Raw genomic sequence first — 23,535 nt, forward strand, 5'->3', positions numbered from 1 at the left:
TGATACATCCCACGCGGTCAGTAATGGTGGTCAGGTGTATTCAGGCTGAGGTATTTTTAATATTAAAACCTACATCCTAATGAGTTATTTTTCATATTCTATCCACCTCTTAGCATGTATAGAGTTACAGGTTAAGCTTCTCGTTGCTTATTTTCTAGCCAGTTCAACTCAATGGAGCGATTGAACACACCTCCGTGACAAATTGCCGTTTTGTCCTGCACCTTAACTCAAACGTTAGTGCTGGCCGGGTCTAACTGCTATGTTATTGCTACCTTTTGAGGAAACCTGCCGCTGCAAACGCTCAGGGGACCTCGGGCGAGTAACTTTATCTCGGTGTTCGTGTCGAGCTCTAATTACAGTACTCCATAAACACTGCTGCCAGGGCCCCCTTGGGAGAGGCGAGAGGGGGGGCCCGTGCGAAATTTACAGTGTAAACAGCAGGTAGAGGATTGGGTAGATCAAGCAAGGGGAGAGAACATACTACACCCAGCTGCTCCGCTCCGCAGTGTGTGGGTCAGGACAGCGAGCGTCTCTTTCTCCCAGAATGCCATTAGTTATGACCTGTTGAGCTCCTCAAATAGCTGTAAAATCAATCGAGAAATATTCGAATGTGGGGAGTGAGCGAGGAGTTCCTTGGATGCTACAAGAAATAAACACAGGAGACTTAGAAACTGTGTAAAATCTGAAATGAAATGAAGAAAAAAAATGAAATGAAAAATTAAATAAATAATGGTATGTTTTTGAGGAACAACATAGTTTATTCGCGGCGGATGCATGGTAATGGCTCTGGTGAGTGAAAAGCGCACTCCGATGGAAATGAGGGCAGTAATGAAGGGAGCCGAAACCTAAAGAGATCAAGCCCTTTCCAATCCACCACTTGAACACAATTTGGAAACGAATCAAGCAACCGCTGCTATTACATCTAATAAGAAAAGCACTGCATTTGCAGTTTTAGGCTGTTGAGATTGGGCACGTCGTCATTTTCGTAGGCCATGTTTTACCAAAGCGCTTGGCCCTCTCTGATGGGGTTTGGCAACCTGGCAAAAACATTGTGGCTTTGATACGTCATTAAGGAAATTGTCAATTTATGTAAAATGTAGTCACTCTATCTGTGCCTTACATCACTGGAAAACCAATCATGCTGTGGGCTTCGTCGGATGTCAACTAAGCGGGTAAGGTCTGTGAACTTGCTCGGCAGTGGTAGCCAGGCTTAATTAATTGTTCTTATAGGATGTTTGATCAGAGACCTTTTGAGGTCTTTTTTTCCCCTCTCATACAGTAACCGACTCCAAGGTAACAGAAGGCATCACTTTGTCTGCTTGATGTGGAGATTATTCAACCGACCCATTAGTGCGTTATTAAACGAGGCTCGCTCGGCATTACCTCACCGGACCATTTACATGTGTACATAATTATAGTGTAGGCCATTACATGCAGGTCCTCGTTTGGTGTACTTATTCACTTCGCCCCCTCGATAGGAATAGTTGAGGTTGGCGCGCCGTGTGTGGGCACTGGGCAATCCAGCGTGCAGTCACATCAGAAGAGTCTCGTTCAGGATCCACTGGTCAATCCATTGTGCAGTCACATCAGAGGGGGCTTGTTCAAGATCCACTGGGCAATCCATTGTGCACTCGCATCAGAAGAGTCTCGTTCAGGATCCACTGGTCAATCCAATGTGCAGTCACATCAGAGGGGGCTCGTTCAGGATCCACTGGGCAATCCAGCATGCAGTCACATCAGAGGGGGCTCGTTCAGGATCCACTGGTCAATCCATTGTGCAGTCACATCAGAGGGGGCTTGTTCAAGATCCACTGGGCAATCCATTGTGCACTCGCATCAGAAGAGTCTCGTTCAGGATCCACTGGTCAATCCAATGTGCCGTCACATCAGAGGGGGCTCGTTCAGGATCCACTGGGCAATCCAGCATGCAGTCACATCAGAGGGGGCTCGTTCAGGATCCACTGGGCAATCCATTGTGCAGTCACATTAGAGGGGGCTCGTTCACGATCTGTCGCTCATTAATGATCTCAACAGCATTTTGTGTCCAAGAAAAATCTCCAATTTTTGGCACTTCTAGCAATTGCATTTCATAGTGCAAATCAAACACGCAGCAAGAATGGTGCTACTTATCTGAAGTCATGGTGTTGGGCTCCCCAATATAAACTTTGTAAAAAAGTCTAGTCGTTTTATATTTACATAAATACAACTGAAGAGAGTTGGGATCCATTATTCAAATTCAAGCACTTGCAGACATCCACTTAAAGTGTTTTCCCAATAAGGCCAGGACCTTTGACCTCTCCATTCCGCTCAACTACAACAACTCAAGTGGCCAGCTTCCAACATGTAGTTCTGCCTGTAGCAGAGCCTGCATGTAACATGTATCAAATCTCCCTGTACAAAGTAAGAGAGAAGGAAGGAAGGACTGGCAGAAAAATGCGTGGGTTGGAACTGAGGTATTTAGCCGGATGAAAGGTTTGTACATTCCCACAAGGTAACGAATGATTCCTGCGTGTGTTTATTGTCAGTCTGTGTTAGTCTGTAGACCTATGCTGCTGCTGCTCTTAGCTTGCAGGCATTGGGTTGTAGCGTTTCACTTTAAGCTGTTCAACAATTGGTCATACGCAAGCCAGCAGGTTTTCTGCTGTTTGATGTAGGTCTTACTGTTTCCGATGGTGTGCAGGTTAATTCATTTTCAGCCTCTGTGAACACACACGGCTGAGTGTAATTAGTGCCGGCGCGACCCCCGGACAAGCACACACTCCATCCATTGGTTGTCTGCGGGGGAAGTTGTACTTGGACACAATTCAGCAAGCCTTGATTGTGAGTGGGCCATTTAGCGCCAGAAACACCAGGGTTGCTAGCCTGACTAAAGCCAGACGATGTGTCCCTTTCTCAGTTTTCATTACGGTCTGGAAACAAGTTGAGGGAGAGTTTGTCAGCTTATTCCTTGAGTGTTACCAATCAGCATGTTGTGAGAGAAGTGGTTTAACAAATGACAGTGAAAACACTTTAATTTGTAATAGAAGTCTTAAAAATAGCCTTTATAATTGGATCTACTTCATCAGGCACTATGGATATATCAGAAGACTGAGCATAAGATTTCAATGGCAGTTGTTGCAGAGAATATTATGTCTACTTATAGTCTGTACAATTCCAAACCACAATATAGTACATACAATAAAGTTTCTGATGGCAGGTTACAGCCCTACAATATAAAGTCTGTGTCTTAAAGGAGAATTCCGGTGGTGTTCCCCCAGAGTGTTGCACTGTAGCTGCCTGGCTACTTTAGTTGTTGGCTGCAGCAACTCAAGCTAGGTAGAAGCTATTGTTTTCATTTTTTCCATACAGACAGTACGTGGTGACCTTAAGAAATGGAGATATATGTAAATAAATTGCCAGAATTCTTCTTTAAGATCTTTTTAGACTGTAAATCATAAGTCTTATGACTTTGGTTCACTGCCACTGCTGAGAGAAGGCAGACAGTCTCTGTGTACTGCTCTGGTATACTGGGATCCACATTGTTACTGGCCCCTGAGTCTTCACACAAATCTCTTTTCCAAGTACCACATAATTATTCCCATGTGGATTTGCCAATTTTAGACTACAGTAAAACTTAAGTGGCCAAAAATCTCAACTCAAAATATGCAAGAGAAGCTGATGTCTACTAAGCGATGTCTCCATGTTAATTTTCTGCATAGTAATTGTTTTCTATTTTTCTAACTAGTTGAACTCAGATTTGAGACGCAGGATTGTTGGATATCTTGACTGTTTTTACTTTGATCAGACTACTGATGTGAACATTTTTCCCCTAAGACAACAATTATGACACCAGTGTTGAGCAGCGTAGCTCGGAGGGAATTCCTCGTCACACAAATCGTGTACTTTGTTTGGACGTTAATCGCAATTGGATTAAAACGGGAAAACATTTAATATTGTTACAGTGTCACAGAGTCAGAGCTCTGCCTTTCTGACTCATGCTCTCCTCTGATGAACATCTTGTATTTGACAATGCAGTCTGTAAAGATGGCTAGAAAACACTAGAGCTGAAGTTGTTATGGAAGCTTTGTTTCCCACAAGAAAGGGAGGGAGACAAAGGCTCCTTAGACGGAATTCCAACCATAGCACTGAAGGGGGTGGGGGTGAAAAGAGATTACAATCGCACTGTCCAACAGCGAAATTGTCTTAGAGTGTTTACTCCAACCACGTGTGCAAAAATGAAACGCTATGTGTTTACTGAATTGTAGAAGCAGAGATTAGGCCGTTTAAAACTCAAGGCTAAAACCACAGATATAACTGGCCTGGAAGGTTAATATAGGCCTACTGTGGCTTGGGGCAATGGGATGATACAGTAGATCAATCCACAGACTTCAGACTAGATCAAACTCAGGCCTGAAGGCAGTCATGGACGGTTGAATACAACCTTTTGAAAAAGTGTCTTTTCCTGGAGTCCACCACCACTAATGCTAAACAGAAGCTAGCAGTTGTGATGGCATAAAAAAAATAAAGTTCAAGTTGGTTAATGTTGAAGCTTGGTTTCCCTGATCTGGGTTCAAAATCTGTCACTGGGGATGTGGTAGGGACATCAGTATAAGTCTAAGTTGAAACCATCTGTCTTCTGTCCCAGGAAACAGACTGTAAAAAAAGGTCCTTCTCTCTCTGTGACTGACAGGATGTCAACTGTAATAGTTCCACATGAGGTATGCAGGGCTTGAATTCAACCAGAATGCCTGGTGCCACACTCTCACATTGTTGGAGCATTACTATGAAATACTGTACATGCCGGCATCTCTGGGGTTGGAATGTCACTGTGTGACCCGCGTTCCTTGATCCGCCGGCTGCGTCTATGTGACATGTCTCTCATGGAATGCCAGGAAATGACAAGGCTTCCAGGATGCGTTTCATTGTCATTGCTCTCTCCGGGACGGAAGCAATTCATTTGCAGGCCGTCATGTGAACTCCTCACTGACTTAATGATCCCCTCTGAGCTTCCTACAGCTGCCACACACACGCAAACACACATGCACATGTACACACACACACACACATCCTCACACTCACACATGCACACATACAAATGCAGATCATAAACACACACACACACGTGCACAAAGTGTACAAGCTGAGGCAAGCTGGAAACATAAACAGGATGGAGTCGAACAGCATAAACAAGTGAGTCAGTGAGGTGGTACCAAGTGGTGAGACTCCCTAGGGCCCAGCTGATGAAAACCCCCTGCAATGGTGATAAATTGAGCTCTGTGTCCCAGAGGGCTGCAAGGCCTTTTAACTTACAGGCAGCCATAACAAGCACAGACGAGCTGAGGACAATGACATGCTACCTTTGCTAGTCTGGCGGTGGCAGTGGTGTTAAAGGCAGCTTAGCCTGTGTGTGTTTTGGGGGCTTTAACTTGATGTCCATTTGAGTTTGTGAAGAGATGAAAAGGAGGGAGGTTGTGTAACCCAAGACAATAAAGGACAGAGGAATCATCCAAGTATGTGTGCGTGCGCATTCAAAACTCAAACAAAACCCACCAGGAAAAATAAATAAATCAGGAGACAGAGACAATGCACACTCCTTGCCAGAGTAATGGCACTGTGAGTGTTATTTAGGCTGACAGTGAATTAGGCGTGTTTCCTCCGACATGTTTTGAAGAAGAAATAAGAATGGAGAGAGGAACAAAATAAGACGCCTGGATGTTTTCGTTCGGAGAGCCCGGCTCTGACTCTGGCTCCACGGACTGAGTGTGCTCTCCCCCGTGGAACTGACAATAACGAAAAGGTCAGCATTGTTCTCTGAAATCAAATCCCAAACATCTCGGCAGAACAACAATATGGAGTGATATGGTTTTGTGGTGGAGGCATAAATAAGAGCAGTCCTATGGGTCTAAATTTAAACAGATTGCACACAGTGCCACCGAGAAGCCATCACACCAAACCCCTCTGTTTTTGACTTTAACATCAAAGTGCTCTCTTTTTCTCTCGTTCTCCCCCCACTCCATCTTTTGTCCCGTGTCTATGAATGTGTGTATTTTACCGATCAACCCCCTGACCCGTTTCTTCCAGTGCAAATGACGGGCTGACGACTCCAAAGCAGAGGGGGCAGCGTGAGGTCTCTGGCACGCTGGTCTATTATTACAGACGAAATTGCAAACCCCCAGGGGAGAGAAGATTCTGTTACAAATCAAACACAAGTTCCGTTTCGTTCGTCGGCTAAAAAGCCTTGGATGGAAAGCTTTTTTTTCTTCCAAACTCAAGACCGTTTCTTGGACAGGAATCTGAGCACACTGGTAATAGCAAATGGAGTCAGAATGATTTATGCGAGATGTTTTTAATGATTTTGGTATTCCTTTCACCTTAAATGACCCCTTGTTGACTGGTAGCCTCATAGACATGGTGGTCTTCCAGCATTGTCCCAGAGACAATGGCCGCTGTCTTCCTAGAAGTACCATAACATGTGGGGTCAGCAAAGCTGGTCTCATTTTAGTTTTTAAAATGAAAAAGTATGTATATGTGCATATTAGAATGTTTATCAGGACATTATAGTTTCAAGGGAAACATTTCAGTCGACAATCAAGTTAATCCAAATATCTAGATTAGTTCATCTGAATTTCCTTATCCCACAAACTGGAGTCAAAGCTAAAATCATTCAGTCATTTGCTGCTGTCCTTAAGGCTGTATATGACACTCAGGATTTGTGATGTTAATTACAACCTCAACATAGGGACTTTAAAAAAGGGACAGTGTGTTCCCCCAAGTCATTCAGTCGTCATGGCCCATGTTTGGTTTGGACGCCAATGAATAACATTGTGTGTGGGGAGGAAATTAAAAATGCAGGGTTGTAATTTACAGGAGAGTGGGATAGATTTAAAGGCCCTTCTCTGCCTGCTGCCTCGCTTCCAAACGTCTAAATATGTCGCAGCTGAACGAGAAACTGAGCTTTTTCTGTGCCGGCAATAACAAGGGGGTCATGCCAGCCTCACTCCTTTGGCAACAGTCTGTGCCCTGAAGGCAGGGAGAGGGTTTATCAGATCCAAATGCTATACATGCCTGACTTCTGATTTGATTCCGTTTTGCATGTGTATTTAAAATTGCAGTGTAATTTCTCCCCATGTTTAATGAAAGGGAATATTCATGGAGGCCAAGAGTTAAGCATTTCAGGCATGGTATGGGCAGGGGCCTTTTAAATGCAATACTGAGTTATTCCACGGCCTCTGTGGTATCCATTCAGACTGTGTAATGTACATTCAAATAGGCTGTGTAGGGAATGGGCTATATAACCGTCTAAAGCAATGTTGAAGAACACTGCTTTACTATGTAGTGAAAGTGCGAACACAGGACACTCTCACAGACTAAACTACATTTTTAACTATAAATCCTCTTATATGAACCTAATACGAGTATATATTTTACAAGTATTGGTTAAATCAATTCATTTATTTATTCCTACAGTCTGTCATTTGTTTGTTTATGTATTGGAGAGAGGCAATGGGCACTTCCAATGTACCTGCAAATCAACATCATACTTTGTTCATTTCACTGCCTCTCATTCAATTTTTGCCATGGCAAAAACAAATGGACAATCCACCATTTTGAATAACTTGAAAGTGGTTTGCAGAGAATGTGCTTTGTTGCACTACTCTCAATTAAATGTTGTATTGTAACCTCACCCTAAACATACAGTGTACTGCAGTTTAGTGGCACTCAATGTCATAGGTAAGGGGACTGCAGAAACATATTTATGATGTGTTACAAGCTTCAAAGCATGTGTTACGAAACCACAATTTCAAAAGACAGACCCATAATGGAAGTGATGCTCCCTTTCCCAACACAGAGAGAGAGAGAGAGAGAGAGAAAGAAAGATCTGCTTGTTGTTGGTGAATGTTGTTTTTTTCCTTTTTGTATTGTCTTCAGTTGAACACTTGTAACTTTCTAAATAAGAGCCACAGCATCAATATTACACGTACTATGTGTGAACGAATCATGACTGTTTTGTGTTTGGGGGCTATACACACAAATCTTTTGGGAGGTCACACTTGAAAAGGAAGAATGTCTGAGCCGATCGACCATGATGACAACCACATACAGAGCGAGTGTGGCTGTGAGTTTCCTCGTCGCAGTGGAGAGCACTTAAGGCTGCAGAATAAAACACAATTTATTGTGCACGCTGACTGTGAGAGAATGCCGAGAATTTTTCTCACACTCTTTCTGAATCCTGTGATTTTTTCACAACAGATTAAATAATTAAACCCATAAATTAACAATAGTCTGTAAAAATGTGAACACTGAGCCACTGTGTCTGATGTTCGAAAAGAGTGAAGATATGTTCTTGGTATGACAGCTATGTCATACATGTAGTGAAATAAAATGTAAGGGGCATGAGGTCTTTTATATCACTATAGTTTTGTCAAATGCAGTGGAATCGAGAGTATTTTTTTGGTTCATTTACACATATTTCTACTCCATGTCTATTTGACTGAATTAAAAATAAAATATTTAGGAATATTGGAGAAATGAATGTAATGCATTTTAAAATAACCTATAAACAGGACTGAGGTGTCAATATAATACTCATCATCGCAGTCATCACATTAACAACAATCATGAATAGGTTGTCTAAATCGAGAAATGAAAATTTATTTTCTAGAGAAATATCACAGCAGCTTTTCTCAATCTCATACATGACCAGGAGGACACACGAGGAGTTGCCTCTGCCCCAGTCCTGGCAGCGTCCGTGAGTTAGTCAGCCTGCCTGCACTGCCGCTAGCCAGAGCTGGGGTGGGAGTGTGTGGCTTTCGGAGGGGTCAAGCCTGGAAGTGGGCCTGGCACCCTGATGATGGGGCACTCCCAGCCTCCTCTCATTTGTGGTGCCTGCGGCCGGCGCAGGCATGCAGCGTTGCTCTTACCTTTCACCAGCAAGCCACATGTCACCACCAGCCACTGTGGAGCACCTGCCCGCCCAGCCTGCCTCCGCAGATGGGCTTGTGGCTAGGACCTGCCTCCTCTCAGTTCACCTCAGTGGCCAAGGCTGTTGGGCTGATAGCTCCGTCATGTAACTGTTTTGTATTGAACCTTACAGTATATAGAGAAAATAACACATACACATTCAGTAATTATTACAGAGATAAACAGATAAAAAAAAATACATTAAAGTAGGTTTATGGCTATAAGGTGGATTCTCTTGCACTCTGGGTAGAATGAACTGACCACTGATTACTAAAATGTGCATACCATTCAGCTAACACCAGCGTTATGGGATAATGATTAAGAGTCCTGCATGACTCGTTGACAGGAGTGTTCTGTGTTCTCCTCACCTGGGTCAGAACGCAGAACATGCGTGCCTAATGTGCTCCAGTGTTCCTCCAGGAGGTGGTGATGTTGTTCTTAAGTGTTCCACAGTCTAACCCAGCTCTGGTTAGGTGGAAATCATCTCTTTTAAAGGCAACTGTACTTGCTGTTCACATACATGAGTGTGAAAACGACTGCAAACACAATAGTGCTACAGATTCAATTTTATGTATTTAAAAAGCTTTACTTTATCAGCAGTCATTACTTTAATAACAGGCATAATAGTTTGATTAAAATGCTAAACCTGTGTCAGATGTTTGATTTCAGCAGATGTTTTTTATTATTTTTTTATTATAAATAGTGATCCTGCAAAATAACTTTAACAACTTCTACAACTGAAATGGTGAGTATGTGAACAACATATTGAACAATACAGTCTCTGTATTTCACAACTACACGTGTAGAAAAAAATAAAATAAATAAAAATGCAATAATATAAACTTTAAATAAAATTGAGCATGCTATAGCACTTCAATTTTATTTTACTGGGCCCTTATATGATATTATTATTTACAAATCATGGTTGTAAATTCAAAATAGATGCCAAGCACCCACACTATTATTTTATTCGTTTTTAGAAATTAGACAAAATGTAACACATGCAAAATTTGAAATGCCTTTTAAGACATGAATTCTAACCTCTCATACCAATTTCCCCTGCAGTCACCAGTCAGTTCCAGAGCCATGTGCAGCCTAGCTGCCTCAAGACCCTGAGTGACACGCTGGGTGACTGAGTGGCTGCTGCTCGCCCGGCTCGGCTGTGTGGTCTCCCTTCCGTTCATTCATCCAGGGCAACACTTGGGTTTCCTCGCGGGTCTGTGGCTATGCTGTGGCCGAGCGCAGCGGGCTGGTCCGAGCCCCAGCGAAAACCGCACCGCCGCGTGGAGCAGTCGAGAGGCGCGCGTGCGTCTCTCTCTCTCTGGGGCAAATTTACTAGGGAGGAGGAGGAGGAAGCGGAGGAGGACGGGGGTGTGTGTGAGGGGGAAACCGTGTCAGCGCCGTTAGACACATAGATTTTCTCGCACGTCGGAGGGCGCTTCCTCCACTGCCTGCGCCGTGGCAGATTTACCAGCCTCAATCATGTAAATCACGCCGCACGGCGCTCCACTCATTTGAATATCTCAAAGAGTGTTTGTATGTCATCTAATGGATCCTCAATATGTTCATGCTATGGTAGGCCTTTGGAATGTGCTATCTTGACTTTTTTTTGTCAGTGGAGTTTCTCTTAGTTTTTTCTCTTGGGGAGGTGGTGGGGGAGAGGCAGACATTTCAGTTGCCAAGATGTGATTGCTGCTGTGCACATTAATTTGAAAATGAAAACATTGGAAGCATATATTTGTTCTGCTCTGAAATATGTCAGGTCCAAAGGGTTCATCCCAGCCCTCTCAATGAGTGCGTTTAACCAAACAGACCTGGCCTCTGCTTTTAATCATCTCCGTTTCGCTGACGGGACAGCTTTGACATCGGGACTTCAATTCCGTCTGTGCCTTTGAAATAGTGTGAAGTGTTGATAGCATGATGCAGAAGACACACAGCACACATGGTACACACTCATCTCACCTTTGATTGGGTTGAGCTCTCTTTTTGTTCTGTTTTGTCTTCACGTATCCTTTCACAAACCATATGTGGAGAGGGGACCTGCAGTCTAATGAGTCTTTAAGGGTCTAAGGGTATGAGTCTTTAAGGGCCTAATTTTGCTAATGATGCTTTCAGTGACACTTCAGTGGCTACAGTCTACAATCATTGATGGTGTGGTTATTGGCTATTGCATTACAGCAGGCCTCAATGAGTGTTTTTACATTCTTGGGGTTAAAAACATGAAGTCGTATAATATAAGCTGTGTGGGGGACAAGTTAACGGTGCTTAAACAGTGGCAAAAGGATCCCCTTCAACTCCAAAAAGCCCCTCTGTGAGATGCGAGTCGGGTCGGGGTCGTGGCAGCTGCTGAAAGTCTGTGTGCGAGACACTCCAAGCGGAGCGCATGGCCTGTAATCAGAGGCCCATTGGAGGGTCAGACCTCGACCGTTTCACCATTTTGGTCAGTTTAAATGACAGCCTTCCCCCCACAAGCACATGAGGACGAACAGCAGATGAAAGATTCAATGCATGTGAGAACGAATCCTCACACAAGCGAGGAATGGTTGGGGGGCGGGGGGCGTATGCTGCAGTCATACATATATTTAGATATTTATATCTGCAGATCAACAATGTCATATTTAGATTTTTTTTTCAAAAGAATACAGCCACACTGAACTTATATTTAAAGAGTGTATGAAGTGGAAGGGCGCCAACTCATTATAAAATTCTAATGTTTTTAGAATGATTTAATGATTTCTGTGCCCAATGGGTATTTGTCATTATTTTTAAAAGAGGGGTACCAGCTTCAAATTATATTTATATATCCAGATATATAAATATCTAAGTTATGTTTTACTGATATTCTCAGAGATTTATTTTTAAAAGACCATTTTGGCCCCCTTTGATTACAGAGTTCATCCAATCAAGGCAATGATAATACCAGGGTATATTCTTCTTGGAGTTTATGGCATATATTTGCATTTACTATGGGCCAAAAATAAATAAATACATTTGCAAGCACATATCGGTTGCACTTTGGAGTAGATCCAAGGTGTACATATTATTGTGTAGCATGTGTGTGCTGCAATGGCAATATTTTGTGAGCATATAGGCCTACTGTATTCTTTTTATTTTTGTATTTTGGCTACATGAAAAATGATTTGAAAGATTTGTCCTTGTGAGTGTTATTTGTCACAGTCTCTATGAATCTCAGCAAGTGAGAGAAAGTCAGACAACTTTGGTAATACTGACCATGTTCTTCATTAGCTGTGCCACAGGTTTCATCTGTGAGTATGTGTGTGTGTGTGTGTGTGTGTGTGTGTGTGTGTGTGTGCATGTGTGTTTGTGTGTGTGTGTGTGTGTGTGTGTGTGTGTGTGTGCGTGTGTGTGCGTGTGTGTGTGTGTGTGTTTTCCCTGATGGGCCTGTCCTAGGCCTGACAGTCCCTACGCGTTTATCACCCTGCAATCTTGCTGCTCTACCTAGGGGTTTCCAACATCAGCATAAACACACGGCACTGTTGGACCACCTGTTAAAAGACAGAGTGTGTTGCTGCTCTTTTTTCTGTCTGGTGAATTGTGGCCTGTTTCTTGTCAAGCATCAAGACACCCAGGTGCTCACTGGTGTATTTGTACTTAAAGCCTTGGAACCTGGCTACAGTTCTGTTTGCCAAACTACTTCGAAGAGGTGTCAAATATCGAGAACCCGTTTCAAATGCCAAGCTAAGCAAAAAAGGCCTTTCCCCTGCTTTCCCTCTCTTGAAGAAAAACTATGTTGTTCCATCTTGGCTGTTATTTTCACACAATTAGGCTCCAAAGGGGGGAAAAGGGTATTCTTTGCACTGCAGGCCTTCATAGAGCCGGTAGAATTGGCTGACTTTAGAGTGTGTCCATTAGATGAAGAATGCAGGTACTGTCACCACACAAATCAGCTCTGGACATCTGTAATTCTTGTTCTACTACATAAGTCTTCACACTGTGCATTAGAAAATATACTGCAGATATCAGTAATAGTGATGGATCTGATGAGATTTGAGTACCTTTCCTGAAAAGCCAGATCATTCACCCACTCCTAGAAAAAGCTTCAAATACATGCTTCTCCCATCAGCAGATGTTAAATCTTTGACACTCTGATGCAAAGTGTCACTTCACCTATTCTGACATAAAATACTGGCAGCATGATATACTGTAGTACAATTAGTGACATATTGTACACACCTTGTACATTGAAAATGGTGAATGATAAACTGCCTTAGTTCTGATGATGGAAGATGGAGTAGTTCTTAAATGACTCTGAAAAAGGCATTTCTACACTAATACTGTACACGACATTATAAAGAGGCCAGGGCACTGTCAACTTTGATTTCCCAATCAGTCTCTACCTAGACTCTGAAAGAGCCTGAACGCGCAAACTATATAAAGCGTTTCATTATCAGGAAATCACTGTAAAAAGAAATGGTTTTAAAAGCCTTGGGTTCATCTGCGATTCCCTCAGTTTGCGAGGCACGTTTATTAGGCAGGTTACTTACAACGGCCTCTGGCTCTCCGTCGCTCAGCTGGCTCTAGTGCAGAGAATACTCCAGAGAATACTCCCCCCTCCATCTCTCTCTCTCTCTCTCTCTCCATCTCTCTCTCTCTCTCTCTCTCTCGTTTCCTCCACTAAGGATGGAGCCCTCTCGTTCACAGCACTCACAGACTTCCCTCTTCTGCCAGCGGAGCACCTTATCTTATGGCACGTCGTTTCAAATTTAGACGGAGATGTCGGGACCGGTTTGGAGGCGCTCGCTGCACACCGCCAAACAAAGCCTGATTCAAGTCGTGATAATGCTGATGCGGGGAACGCAGCCGCTGCCAACGTCGTCTTCCTGAAAGAATACCATTCAGCCGCCACTTCTGAGCCTCTGAGTTTTCACTCAGATTCATAATATATACAGCCCATAGAACACAGGGAGGGGAAAAAATGTAAAATCAGCAAGGTTTGAAGGAAAATAACAAATACAGTGGAAATATAATATTGCGTTTAAACTCAAGGTAACAGAATAATGAGTGTAGTTGAGATGTTTTGAGTACCAGCGCTGATGCCGTCCAGCACATAGCATCCTAAGAAACAAAGCCATTAGGGATTTCTAGATAATTATGCAAAGATTATTATTAAGCACTGAGCAAATACTACGCTATTTTTTGCATATTTCACTTTTTCATTATTTTTTTATTTCACTTCTAGACCACTTCTAGTCTATATACTCTTGTTTCTATTGTGAAAGTGTTTTTTGTAAGAGCAGCATCCCTCATCGTGTAAGAAACAGCACCCTGAGTGACATAACTGCGCTGGGGTCATGTGACTGCCCCGGGCTGACAGATTTGTCTGGTGGGGCTGTCATGTTGTGGCTCAGGCCGGGGATTATAGGGCCAGTGGGGCACGTCAGGCTGGATGTGTGAAAACGCAGACACCTGCTCAACCAATCCCCGCATCAACAGCCCCCCCCCTCTCAACAGCCCCCCCAAACCTACCCCACCAGCCCCAGAGTTTCAGTCGCAGGCGAGAGTTGATTTAGTCACTGAGGTGTGAAGAAAACGCCGTCTGCAAGACTCTGCAAGGTTGCTATGTTGGTCTCTGTGACTCACTTATGGGAATTTGCCCCTGTGCTGGAAGGGGAAAGGTGATTGGCATGGGCATTTGTGCAAAACCAGCCATCTGCTGGGAGACCCGAGACAGAGGTGGAGGTGGTGGAGGGCGTGGAGGGCTTTGACTGGCCCCCATTCGAGCAGTCCCGCTTTTTACGGGCTCATAATTAATGCCGGAGTCCTGGCTCCCAGGCAGGCTGTTCCCCCTTCAGAGACTTCATATTAGTCAATACCTCGGCGTGATTTATGAGTCAGCTGTAGAGATCTGTTTGCAGTCTCAGACCTCACTCACAGCTGATGAAGAGGGATTGGAGACGAGACCCTATAAAATTGACACGTCAGGGAGCAGCCCTGATGACTTCACCAAATGGAGAGCTCTCTGACAGACGGTACGGTCCGGTATCCAGTCTACTACAGGATGTCCACTTGATTAAAGTATGTTAATTAAATCACAGATTGACCACATTCAGAATGTTTCCATATGACTATAGGCATACAACATAATGCTAGAGAACAGATTAAATGGGCCTACATAAATTGTTATCAAATCTGTCCCTGAAATAACAGAAACACAAACAGAGAAGACGTCACCTATGAATGAATCACCATCAGGAAACATCGCTATGAGGCTGACCATAAACACTGAGAATCACTTGTGATCAATTGTATAACCATAACTGACAACACCATGCAAATCTGAAAACCATGCAGCTAGCTTCCTCGGCAGGGCAGGCAGCGGTAAGACTCGGCACACTTCTGGAGAACCTAATAAAGGCTTTGACAGGAAGTGCTGGGCTCATTACTCTCTGGCTTTATTGGGTCCCCGGTGAATAAGATCCAGAGGCTGAGATTTCAACCTCTTTTGCACCCTCCCCCCCCTCCTCCTCCTCCTCAATAGTGGAACAAAACGTAGACATGGTAATTGAAAAATCATGCATGCATCCCATTTTTCCATTTTGAAGATGACACCAAAAGACACAGAACTGTGTGGCTGGCTACAGCATTGAAAGCAGACACTTAGTCTGCAGTGAAGCACAAGACAAGGCAACAAGACGTTTTCTGCACCAAAACATCTAAGGATACACCTACCGATAATTATGTTTTACGATGGTGTGATCACCCAGTCGTTTTATGGCCCCAATCTCTAAATCCAACTCTGTTTATGAGTGTCTCTCTTTTTTTGGGTTGTCTGACTGTCAGACACTGCCCTTGGACAATTAGTCTGGCTCCATGCATCCCTAAGTAATGACGATTAAGAAGTTTCACATGGTGTTGCTTTGAGAGGGAAGCATTCAATGTTGTGCGTGAGAGCCATGGCGTCACTGCAGGACACTGGGGACATTCTTCTTCGCTTCGGCGTCCGCTATAAATCACACACCCAAATGGAGGCGAAAGCGCGACCACCCTCCACCCCCCGTCGCTGGCTCCAGACACACTGTACACCAGAGAAGGGAAAAAAAACAGCAGAGCAGCACCACTGTGTGGCCCCTTCCTCGGGCCCTTGAAAAGACTCCAGTCTCCAGTTTTATTGCTCACATATTGTCTGTATTTCAATTACTGCCTCCGAGAGCGGAGAGCTAGCCACTCGTAAACAGCCACCACTGTTCAGTGTGGCACTGCAAAAGTGTTTTCTGAAACTACGGCAGAAATGATACGCATTTAAGGGGGGAAAAAAATAATAAAATAAAATGAAGAAAAACACACCATGGCCAAAAGAAAAAAAAATCGCTTGACTTGCGCTTCTATCAGTGCTTTGGCATTCGGCTTGATGCAGAGAGGATGTGAGCTCAATGTCGAGTCATGTCCAAATGCGCAAATGGAACCAGATGATCGGCTGGCCCTCGAAACGCTCCGAGATATCAATGCCAGTGTGACAAGCCTATAATCTATACCACCCATGCTGAACACAAGTTAACCGTTTAAACCGGGTGCTTAAGAGCCAACAGCATGTTTCACGAAGTGATGTGACATCACGTCAATTCTGGTCTCACCTCAGACTTGACACCCACTTCTGTGACAGTCAGCGATGCGGAGATGGAGCATGCTGCCACGCATTGGCCGGGACAGTACAGGATGGGAACAGGGAATGGTATCAATAATGTCACGAGTCATTAAAAACAATCAGCTGTCCCTATCAACAGAACCATGGAAACATCATTCTAGGTTTGGCTATCAACACTGAAACCTGATGAGAAAGGACTGTACGCAAGCAAAATAAAACTGAGCTTCTGTATTGGAAAGAGAGGCCATACATGACCTCCAAACGCCCTCTACAAAACCCTCAAACCCAAATCTATGTATTCCTTTAAACACATACTAAGTCACTATCCCAGTTGGTTTACAGTCATACTGCTTTCACAATGTATTCATTTTTCCCCTTTCTGAAATATATGTCCAGTGACATTTTACAGCGTCCCGTAAAAGTGAAAGGACATATTACTTCACTTAATCTGCATGCGGGCCAGGCGAGAGGCACACAGAGACGATTTTCACATATTAGTTTCAAATGTTCCAGCAGCGCCCATCTAAAAAAGACCTAGCCACTGAATTTAATGTGAAATCCAACACTTTTCACAAATTAGCCAGATATTCCTGAAATTCAGACAGATACGTTCCTCCTTCTTCTTCTTTTTCCCCCGGTTTGATCAAAAGACAAGGCGAAGCAGAACATTTTCCTTACACAACCCAGACATGACCTTAATAGGATTAAAATCCCTCAAAAAGCCTACCTGAGGTTTCTGTTGGGGCCCTCGCCCCCCCCCTGTTTCAGCTGTTTGTTTTCACAGGTCCTCCGTGACACGTCCCCTCTGTTGCGCTTGCTCACAACTGTCAGCTCCCATTAAGGCCCAGGCTCCGTCATGGCAGCGCTCAAACGCCCGGGCCACAGGAAGCTCCATCGCAGTCACTTCCTGCTGGCTCAGCAGTGCCGCAGCGGCTCCTTCGGGCAGTGTGGGGAAAGGGGGGGGGGGGGGGGCAGAGATGGGCCCCTGTGGAGGCAAGAAGGGGGCCCTTTGAGTCAAAAAATGTTCAAGCATAAAAGACAGGTTGCTTGACATAAAACGCAGCAAAGCTGCCAGGCCTGACACGTATGGCAGAAATAAAACAAAGCTCCGCTGAGTGACTGGGAAACCTGCGTGCGCTTGGGGCGCAGAATCACCGAGCGCACGAGCCCCGTCGAACGTCTCCGCCGAGGAAAAATAATCTGTGTTTTGGCAGAAGATGAAGAATAATAAACAGTTGTTTAATTCACACCACACTGTAAATACAGCAAAGCAGTAGAAGGCGCGGGGTGCCATGCTTTATTGAGCTTAAATAAAGGGTATTACCTAATTTCACTTGTGGTTGATTTGTAAATGTTTCAGGTTTTGGAATATGCTTTTCTGGTTGGCTTCAGAACAGGGTTAGAGAAAGAAAGAGAATGCAGACAGAGAGAGAGAGAGAGAGAGAGAGAAGGCAGAAAGATAATTTGATATAAAGCAGGTGCTTAAAATTTCATATTCATAAACAAGCATTGTACCTCATCCTTCTGCACATTACCCAACTGTGCACTGCATTTTATTGAGGATTATTGCTAAAACATGGTTGGCCTCCAGAGAGGACTGCTGCAGTTTGCCCACTGACTACTGCCAAGACGTGTTTGGAGGCAAAACTGGGCTCAACCCTGAATGGATTGTATTTCTTTGGAAAGGAACGATGGCGTATACACACCATATGTGCCTGATTGCACATGTATATGTACAAATATACACTCTATGTACAGGAGTAGAGAAATACCAGTGTGTTTGTGTGAAAGGCAATATGTAAAGTGTGTATCAAAAACTAACTTAGGCCCCCTCACAATGATTAATTAAATGTTGTCTTGTCTTTTAAAAGCAAACTAAATGTTCTCACGCCAAAGAGAAAACCAGCACATTTTGCCTAAGGCACTAAGGGACACAAATATAAGGAAAATATAGATATTAAATGACACATTTCTCTACTAACAATCTCTGCTGGAATGGCTGGGGGAAAGGAGAGGAATAACAAACCCATTTGGCTTTTTCCTCCAACACAGCGCAGTACTATAGGCACTCCATCCTCAGTGATCTGGAATGAGAATTAGGCCCCAGCAACACATTGCTTTTTCAGATAGGCCCCTGTGCTTTCCCTGCCAACAATCGTGAGCCATAACTCATAGCACTGATGGCCTGACAGGCTCGGCATCCTGGCCATGAAAGCTCATAGGCTGTGACAAGGTGTGTTCCCATGATGCCTCCCCTATGGCTACGGCTCGTAAAGGCCTGTCAGTGTGTGGTCATGTGACCCGTATTCCGCGGCGGATCCTCGGTTGGGCCATCTGGCCCGGAGCTCCTGGTAGTCCAACTCGTTCTTTAATGTCAAAATGACTGACGTGAGAAAAAAAATGCAACTAAAGAAAAAAAATGCGCGTGTGAAAGGCATAATTGTCTTTCTGTGTGTGACGAGATAGAATAATATTTATGTGGATCAGCACATCAAGCCTGTGATGAATTCCTCTGACATTCAACAGTAAGGTGAGGGTCACTGTAATGCTATTCTACAAAGAAAAGGTTTATGTCAACTTATTAAGATCTTACCAGCGCGATGTCTTTGGACAGGACATGCGCCTGGGTCACTTTTAAGAAAAGCATTCGTCATTGCCTACGATTTCGTGAAAATCTGTTGAATAAATCTCGTAACGCTCATAATAAAAAATAAGATCCATAATTTTCCACATATAAACCATCCCTCTACTGCACAGTGCATTTAAAACACCGGAGCGCACGCAGGGTACTCCTTAACATGGGTTCGAGGCAGCATCACGTCCTCAGACGTGCTCTCCACAGCAGCATCCCTGTCCCTCCGTGTGCCAAGGGTCAGAAGGAGAAAGCTGAAGCGAGCCAGCAGACATGCGAGGGTGAATGGATGAGTGCAAAAAAGTGTGGGGGGTAATAAAGGGATATAAAAGTCGGGCTGTGGGATCGCTTCTGCGGCCGTAAATCTCGGCCGCTCTCCTTCGAGAGGGAGGGACGCGTCCTGCCGAGTGATTTACGATTTCGGCGTCGGTCCTGTGTGCAGCCATATCACACTGTCCACACAGTGTATCTCCTTCTATCAATACATCAACAATGTCTCGCCAGTTAAACGTCTTCTGCGTGAAACCTCATACATTATGCGTGTTGTGCCTGGCGGCAATACACCAAGGCCAATTGGGTAGGGTGAAATTCAAAGAGGAAGAGCGCAGCAAATGCAAGATACCAATATAAATATTTAGACAAGGTTATGGCATATAGACACAGATAACACAAGGTAGACAACAATTGACCAGCAGTGCCATGGTACACTGGCGCAGCGTATAGGCCATCCTATATCATTCTCAGTCTCAGAAAGCAAAGCAATTCCAAGTGCTTGAAAAGCAAATCATTTCACCACAGGTAACACGCCCCAATGGGAGAAAGAAAGTCAATTCACCAGCAAAGTTTTCCTCTGCAATTTCCCCTCGAATAAACCAGACACACGCTTCCTCTTGAGAAAACCACAATTTTAGTGCGCCGCTGCCCAACATGAAAACTATACATCATTAGTTCTAAGGGATCTTGACAATGTTAAGATAGAAATGTCATTCTCAGTTGCCCTTATGCAGCTCGGCGTGTTCCCAGGATGGCAGCAGACTTGTGGACATGACACGGGATATCCCCCAGAGGGCATTGTGATCAAGTGATTGAGGCGAGGCGGCTCAGCGATGGTCGGTCGTTGACCAATAAACTTACCAGCTAACGTTGTACTATAGCATAGGCCTACATCAGTCACGCCACAAGCATACAGAAACTGTTTACACGCATATAACTCATTTAAATACTAAATCTGACCTACTAAACCCCACTCGGAGTAGGGTGTCCTTTACAAAAAATAACTGTAGTTTGCAGTTTTTTAGTAATTCCTTGTTCACAGGAATGCAGTATTTGGGACATGGGAAATTAGATTGCACTGCACTTTACTGCGGAAATGGAGTATTTTGGACATGGAAACGCAATGTACTTCAGAAAAACGGCAATATCAGCGTGTTTTTTTTGTCCCATAACTGAAGCTATTTTTACAAGGGGTTATCAGTTTTGAGATACGCAATAGACACTGTAAATATAATAAAATTCAGCTTTCAGCACTGATGAATATAATATTAAAAAAAAAAATAGAATTGGCAAACACAGCACTTTGAAACAATATTGGGAGCGTTTATTTGATACCTATGGTTGGTAAACCTCAAAGTCAGGGTGCGTTACTTCAGGAGCCCGGGTGAAAAATAATTGTGGAAAATGAGGTAATGTGTGGCGTACGATTTCAGGGTTTATTTATATTGTGGTTGCCGACTTCAACAAATGTAAGCGTATCAGAACTGAAATCACTTTCCTCGGCTCGCCGTCCATGCATTGTTTTCATTATGCACTGGAAGGATGCAAGTCAACCTTTTCCATGTAAGGATAAATGTTTCTCCTGATGTCCTCTTGTGCCAGAGGAGATGACTGTGACTCCTGAAACACGTGTCACTACTTCCAATCCCCCGGAGAACCAGCCAGCAACGGGTGTTCAATACCACATAAACCACACACACACGCAATTCCAGTCCCATCTAGGCAGCGGGTCACATCAGGTCATGAATAGACGCATCAGAAGGGCCTCTAGGGCTCATGACTTAATTATCACCATCGCCGCTTTCATTACGGGAGCCTGGTGCTTTGTGTGACATTAGGTGTCTGTTTGACACATAAACAGGTTCAACAGGTTTAAATGTATGGCTCAATGGATGTGCATATGAGCTTTTGTACTGCTTTTGTTCACTTTATTTATTACACACATACACACACTTGTCTCCTTCATAGAAGAATACAATATCATTCAACTGGATTTTAAATGTATTTTGGGGAAAATAAATTGAAAATTAGAATGACAACATACGAGTATATTAATGTCACAACCAACCCTTCAACTAACTATTAAATTGTGAATTGGCATTCAATAGAAAACTGTCAGTAAAGAATTTCAGTTCAATGATATGTTTGTTCATCTTTAAACTTATAACAACATGAATAATAATTAAGAGAAAAGACCACAATCTATAAAAAAAAAAAGTTGTTTTAAAAAGTAAATAAGGAACTGGTGCAATACTTCAACAAAAACAGCTGTAAGAAAAACAAAAACAAAATGTATTTAGACTGAACATGTCACTCCATTAGCAACCCTGTCATCCTCCTCTGGCCTGCAACACTTCCTTCCTAAATGAACTAAAGCCTGGAGCTTGTAAACAGCCCCATACTGACACAGGAGAAATGTCCAAGAAAAAGACATGGAAAAAGGCAGAGTGAGTGGCGCGTACAGTCAGATGGTGGTCATCCCACTCCCCCTCTCTTCCTCTACATATTCTTCTTCATCATCCTCATCTTCCTCTTCCTCCTACTCCTCCAGATTTAGCAGGCCAGAAAAGTCATTCCACTCCTGCGGTAGGCACTCTGGAGGAGAGAAAGACAGAGAGGGAAAGAGAGGGAAGGAGAGAGAGGGGGAGAGAGAGAGGCAGAGGTGGGTGGAGAGAGGGGGGGAGATGGAGAGAGAGAGGCAGAGGTAGGTGGAGAGAGAGGGAGAGAGAGAGAGAGAGAGAGATGAAAATCTGCTATGAATTAGCACTCCAGCTCCACAGAGGCGAAAGGCAGGCCCTTGTTTTCCGGTTTTGTAGACAACACTGGCTGGAATGTCAGATTTCCTCCCTCCCTCTCTTTCATGTTTAATCTAGGCATTTTCTGGTGGTGGCCTAGCACAGACCACTCCAGAGTATTGGAAAAGGGTTCGACCTAAAAAAGACTCCTTTCGGTGTGGTTGACAAGTGGCTAGGACATCTATTTAAGGAAGACTGGGGTCTTGGAGGCATTTTATGCATTTTAATAAGGGTGTGGGTATTGCAGCAGAGAGGAGTATGCTTACGCATAAGGGTTAAAATAGATGCCCCCACCCCTCCACCCACTCCAGATGTCATTCCTGTCAGTAATCTTGAGTTTTATACGCAAAATATAAATTTAACCTTCATTTGAAATGTTTTATAAATAATATGACCCTCATTGTGCCTTGTTAACAGATTCCCTCTGGGCAAAATTCAGAACAGATGAAAGGATTTATTGACAACCTAAAAGATACAACAGCATCTAAGGACAATTTTATGGGTAGTATTTCCATATTAATATAAAACCATTCAATACAAAATGGATATCAAACGGGAAAATAAGCAAACCAACCCAAACTGCCTATTGGAAAAACCACACATGCACGCAATTCTTAGGAAGGAGATCTTAGACTATCCCAACGAGACGTGTGATATGAATGAATCATGAATTTTAATGAATCAAAGGAGCAACAGTGTGAACAGCAGAGAGTGGAACTTGAGAAGTGAATAACTCATTTATTTGGTTAGGCCGTGCTACTCTGCATGAAACACTGCAGCGTCTGAAGGCCACTCCGGATGAATTGAAGCCTTTGCTGATGAGCCCTTCAGCCTGTGTTTCCTACACCAATGGAGGACCTCCAAACCAGAGACACCACACACCCACACGCACACACACACACACACACACACACACACACACACACTCTCTCTCTCTCACACACACACAACACAGAAGACCATAGATGGAGTGGCTCCGTCAAGATCGGCTTCAAAATAATGCCCCGAAACTATTTGTAAGCTTCAGAAAGCACAGTGTGACATGCATGAATGAGCGGAAAAGGGAGGAGGTGTAAGAGCCGCTGAATCCCCTGTTCAATTCTCCTGGGGTGGCACATTGTTATATATGTCATTTAATTTCCTCGTCATAAAAGAAATCCAAAACGCAAACCAGATGCTTGCTGCTTGGCCGCGTTTACTATGCGATACAATTTGTTTTTGATGAACGCTTCCCTTTTTTTCCGGAAAAGTCTCTCATTATCGTGCACTTTCCCAGTTTGTCTGGCATTCTC

The 23,535-nt window shown here is 43.8% G+C and overlaps 1 protein-coding gene across 3 annotated transcripts in view; it reads right to left on the reverse strand.

Moving 5' to 3' along the window:
* Nucleotides 1-21,330: 21,330 nt before the first annotated feature.
* Nucleotides 21,331-23,535, reverse strand: part of supt3h (SPT3 homolog, SAGA and STAGA complex component) — an 88,770-nt gene continuing 86,565 nt past the window's right edge. For 2 of the 3 annotated variants that reach the window (XM_076299331.1, XM_076299332.1), the window contains exon 12: nt 21,331-22,043. In XM_076299331.1, coding sequence (XP_076155446.1) covers nt 22,002-22,043 — 42 coding nt within the window. In that variant the 3' untranslated portion in view covers nt 21,331-22,001. The remainder of the gene's footprint in view (nt 22,044-23,535) is intronic. The other variant, XM_076299330.1, reaches the window with a different exon arrangement.

The sequence above is a fragment of the Alosa pseudoharengus genome, unplaced genomic scaffold (assembly GCF_046254945.1).
Source record: "Alosa pseudoharengus isolate Yale_2024_CS ecotype anadromous, Long Island Sound unplaced genomic scaffold, YU_APseudo_1.1 YU_APseudo_1.1_scf_22, whole genome shotgun sequence".
NCBI classification, from domain to species: Eukaryota; Metazoa; Chordata; class Actinopteri; order Clupeiformes; family Clupeidae; genus Alosa; species Alosa pseudoharengus.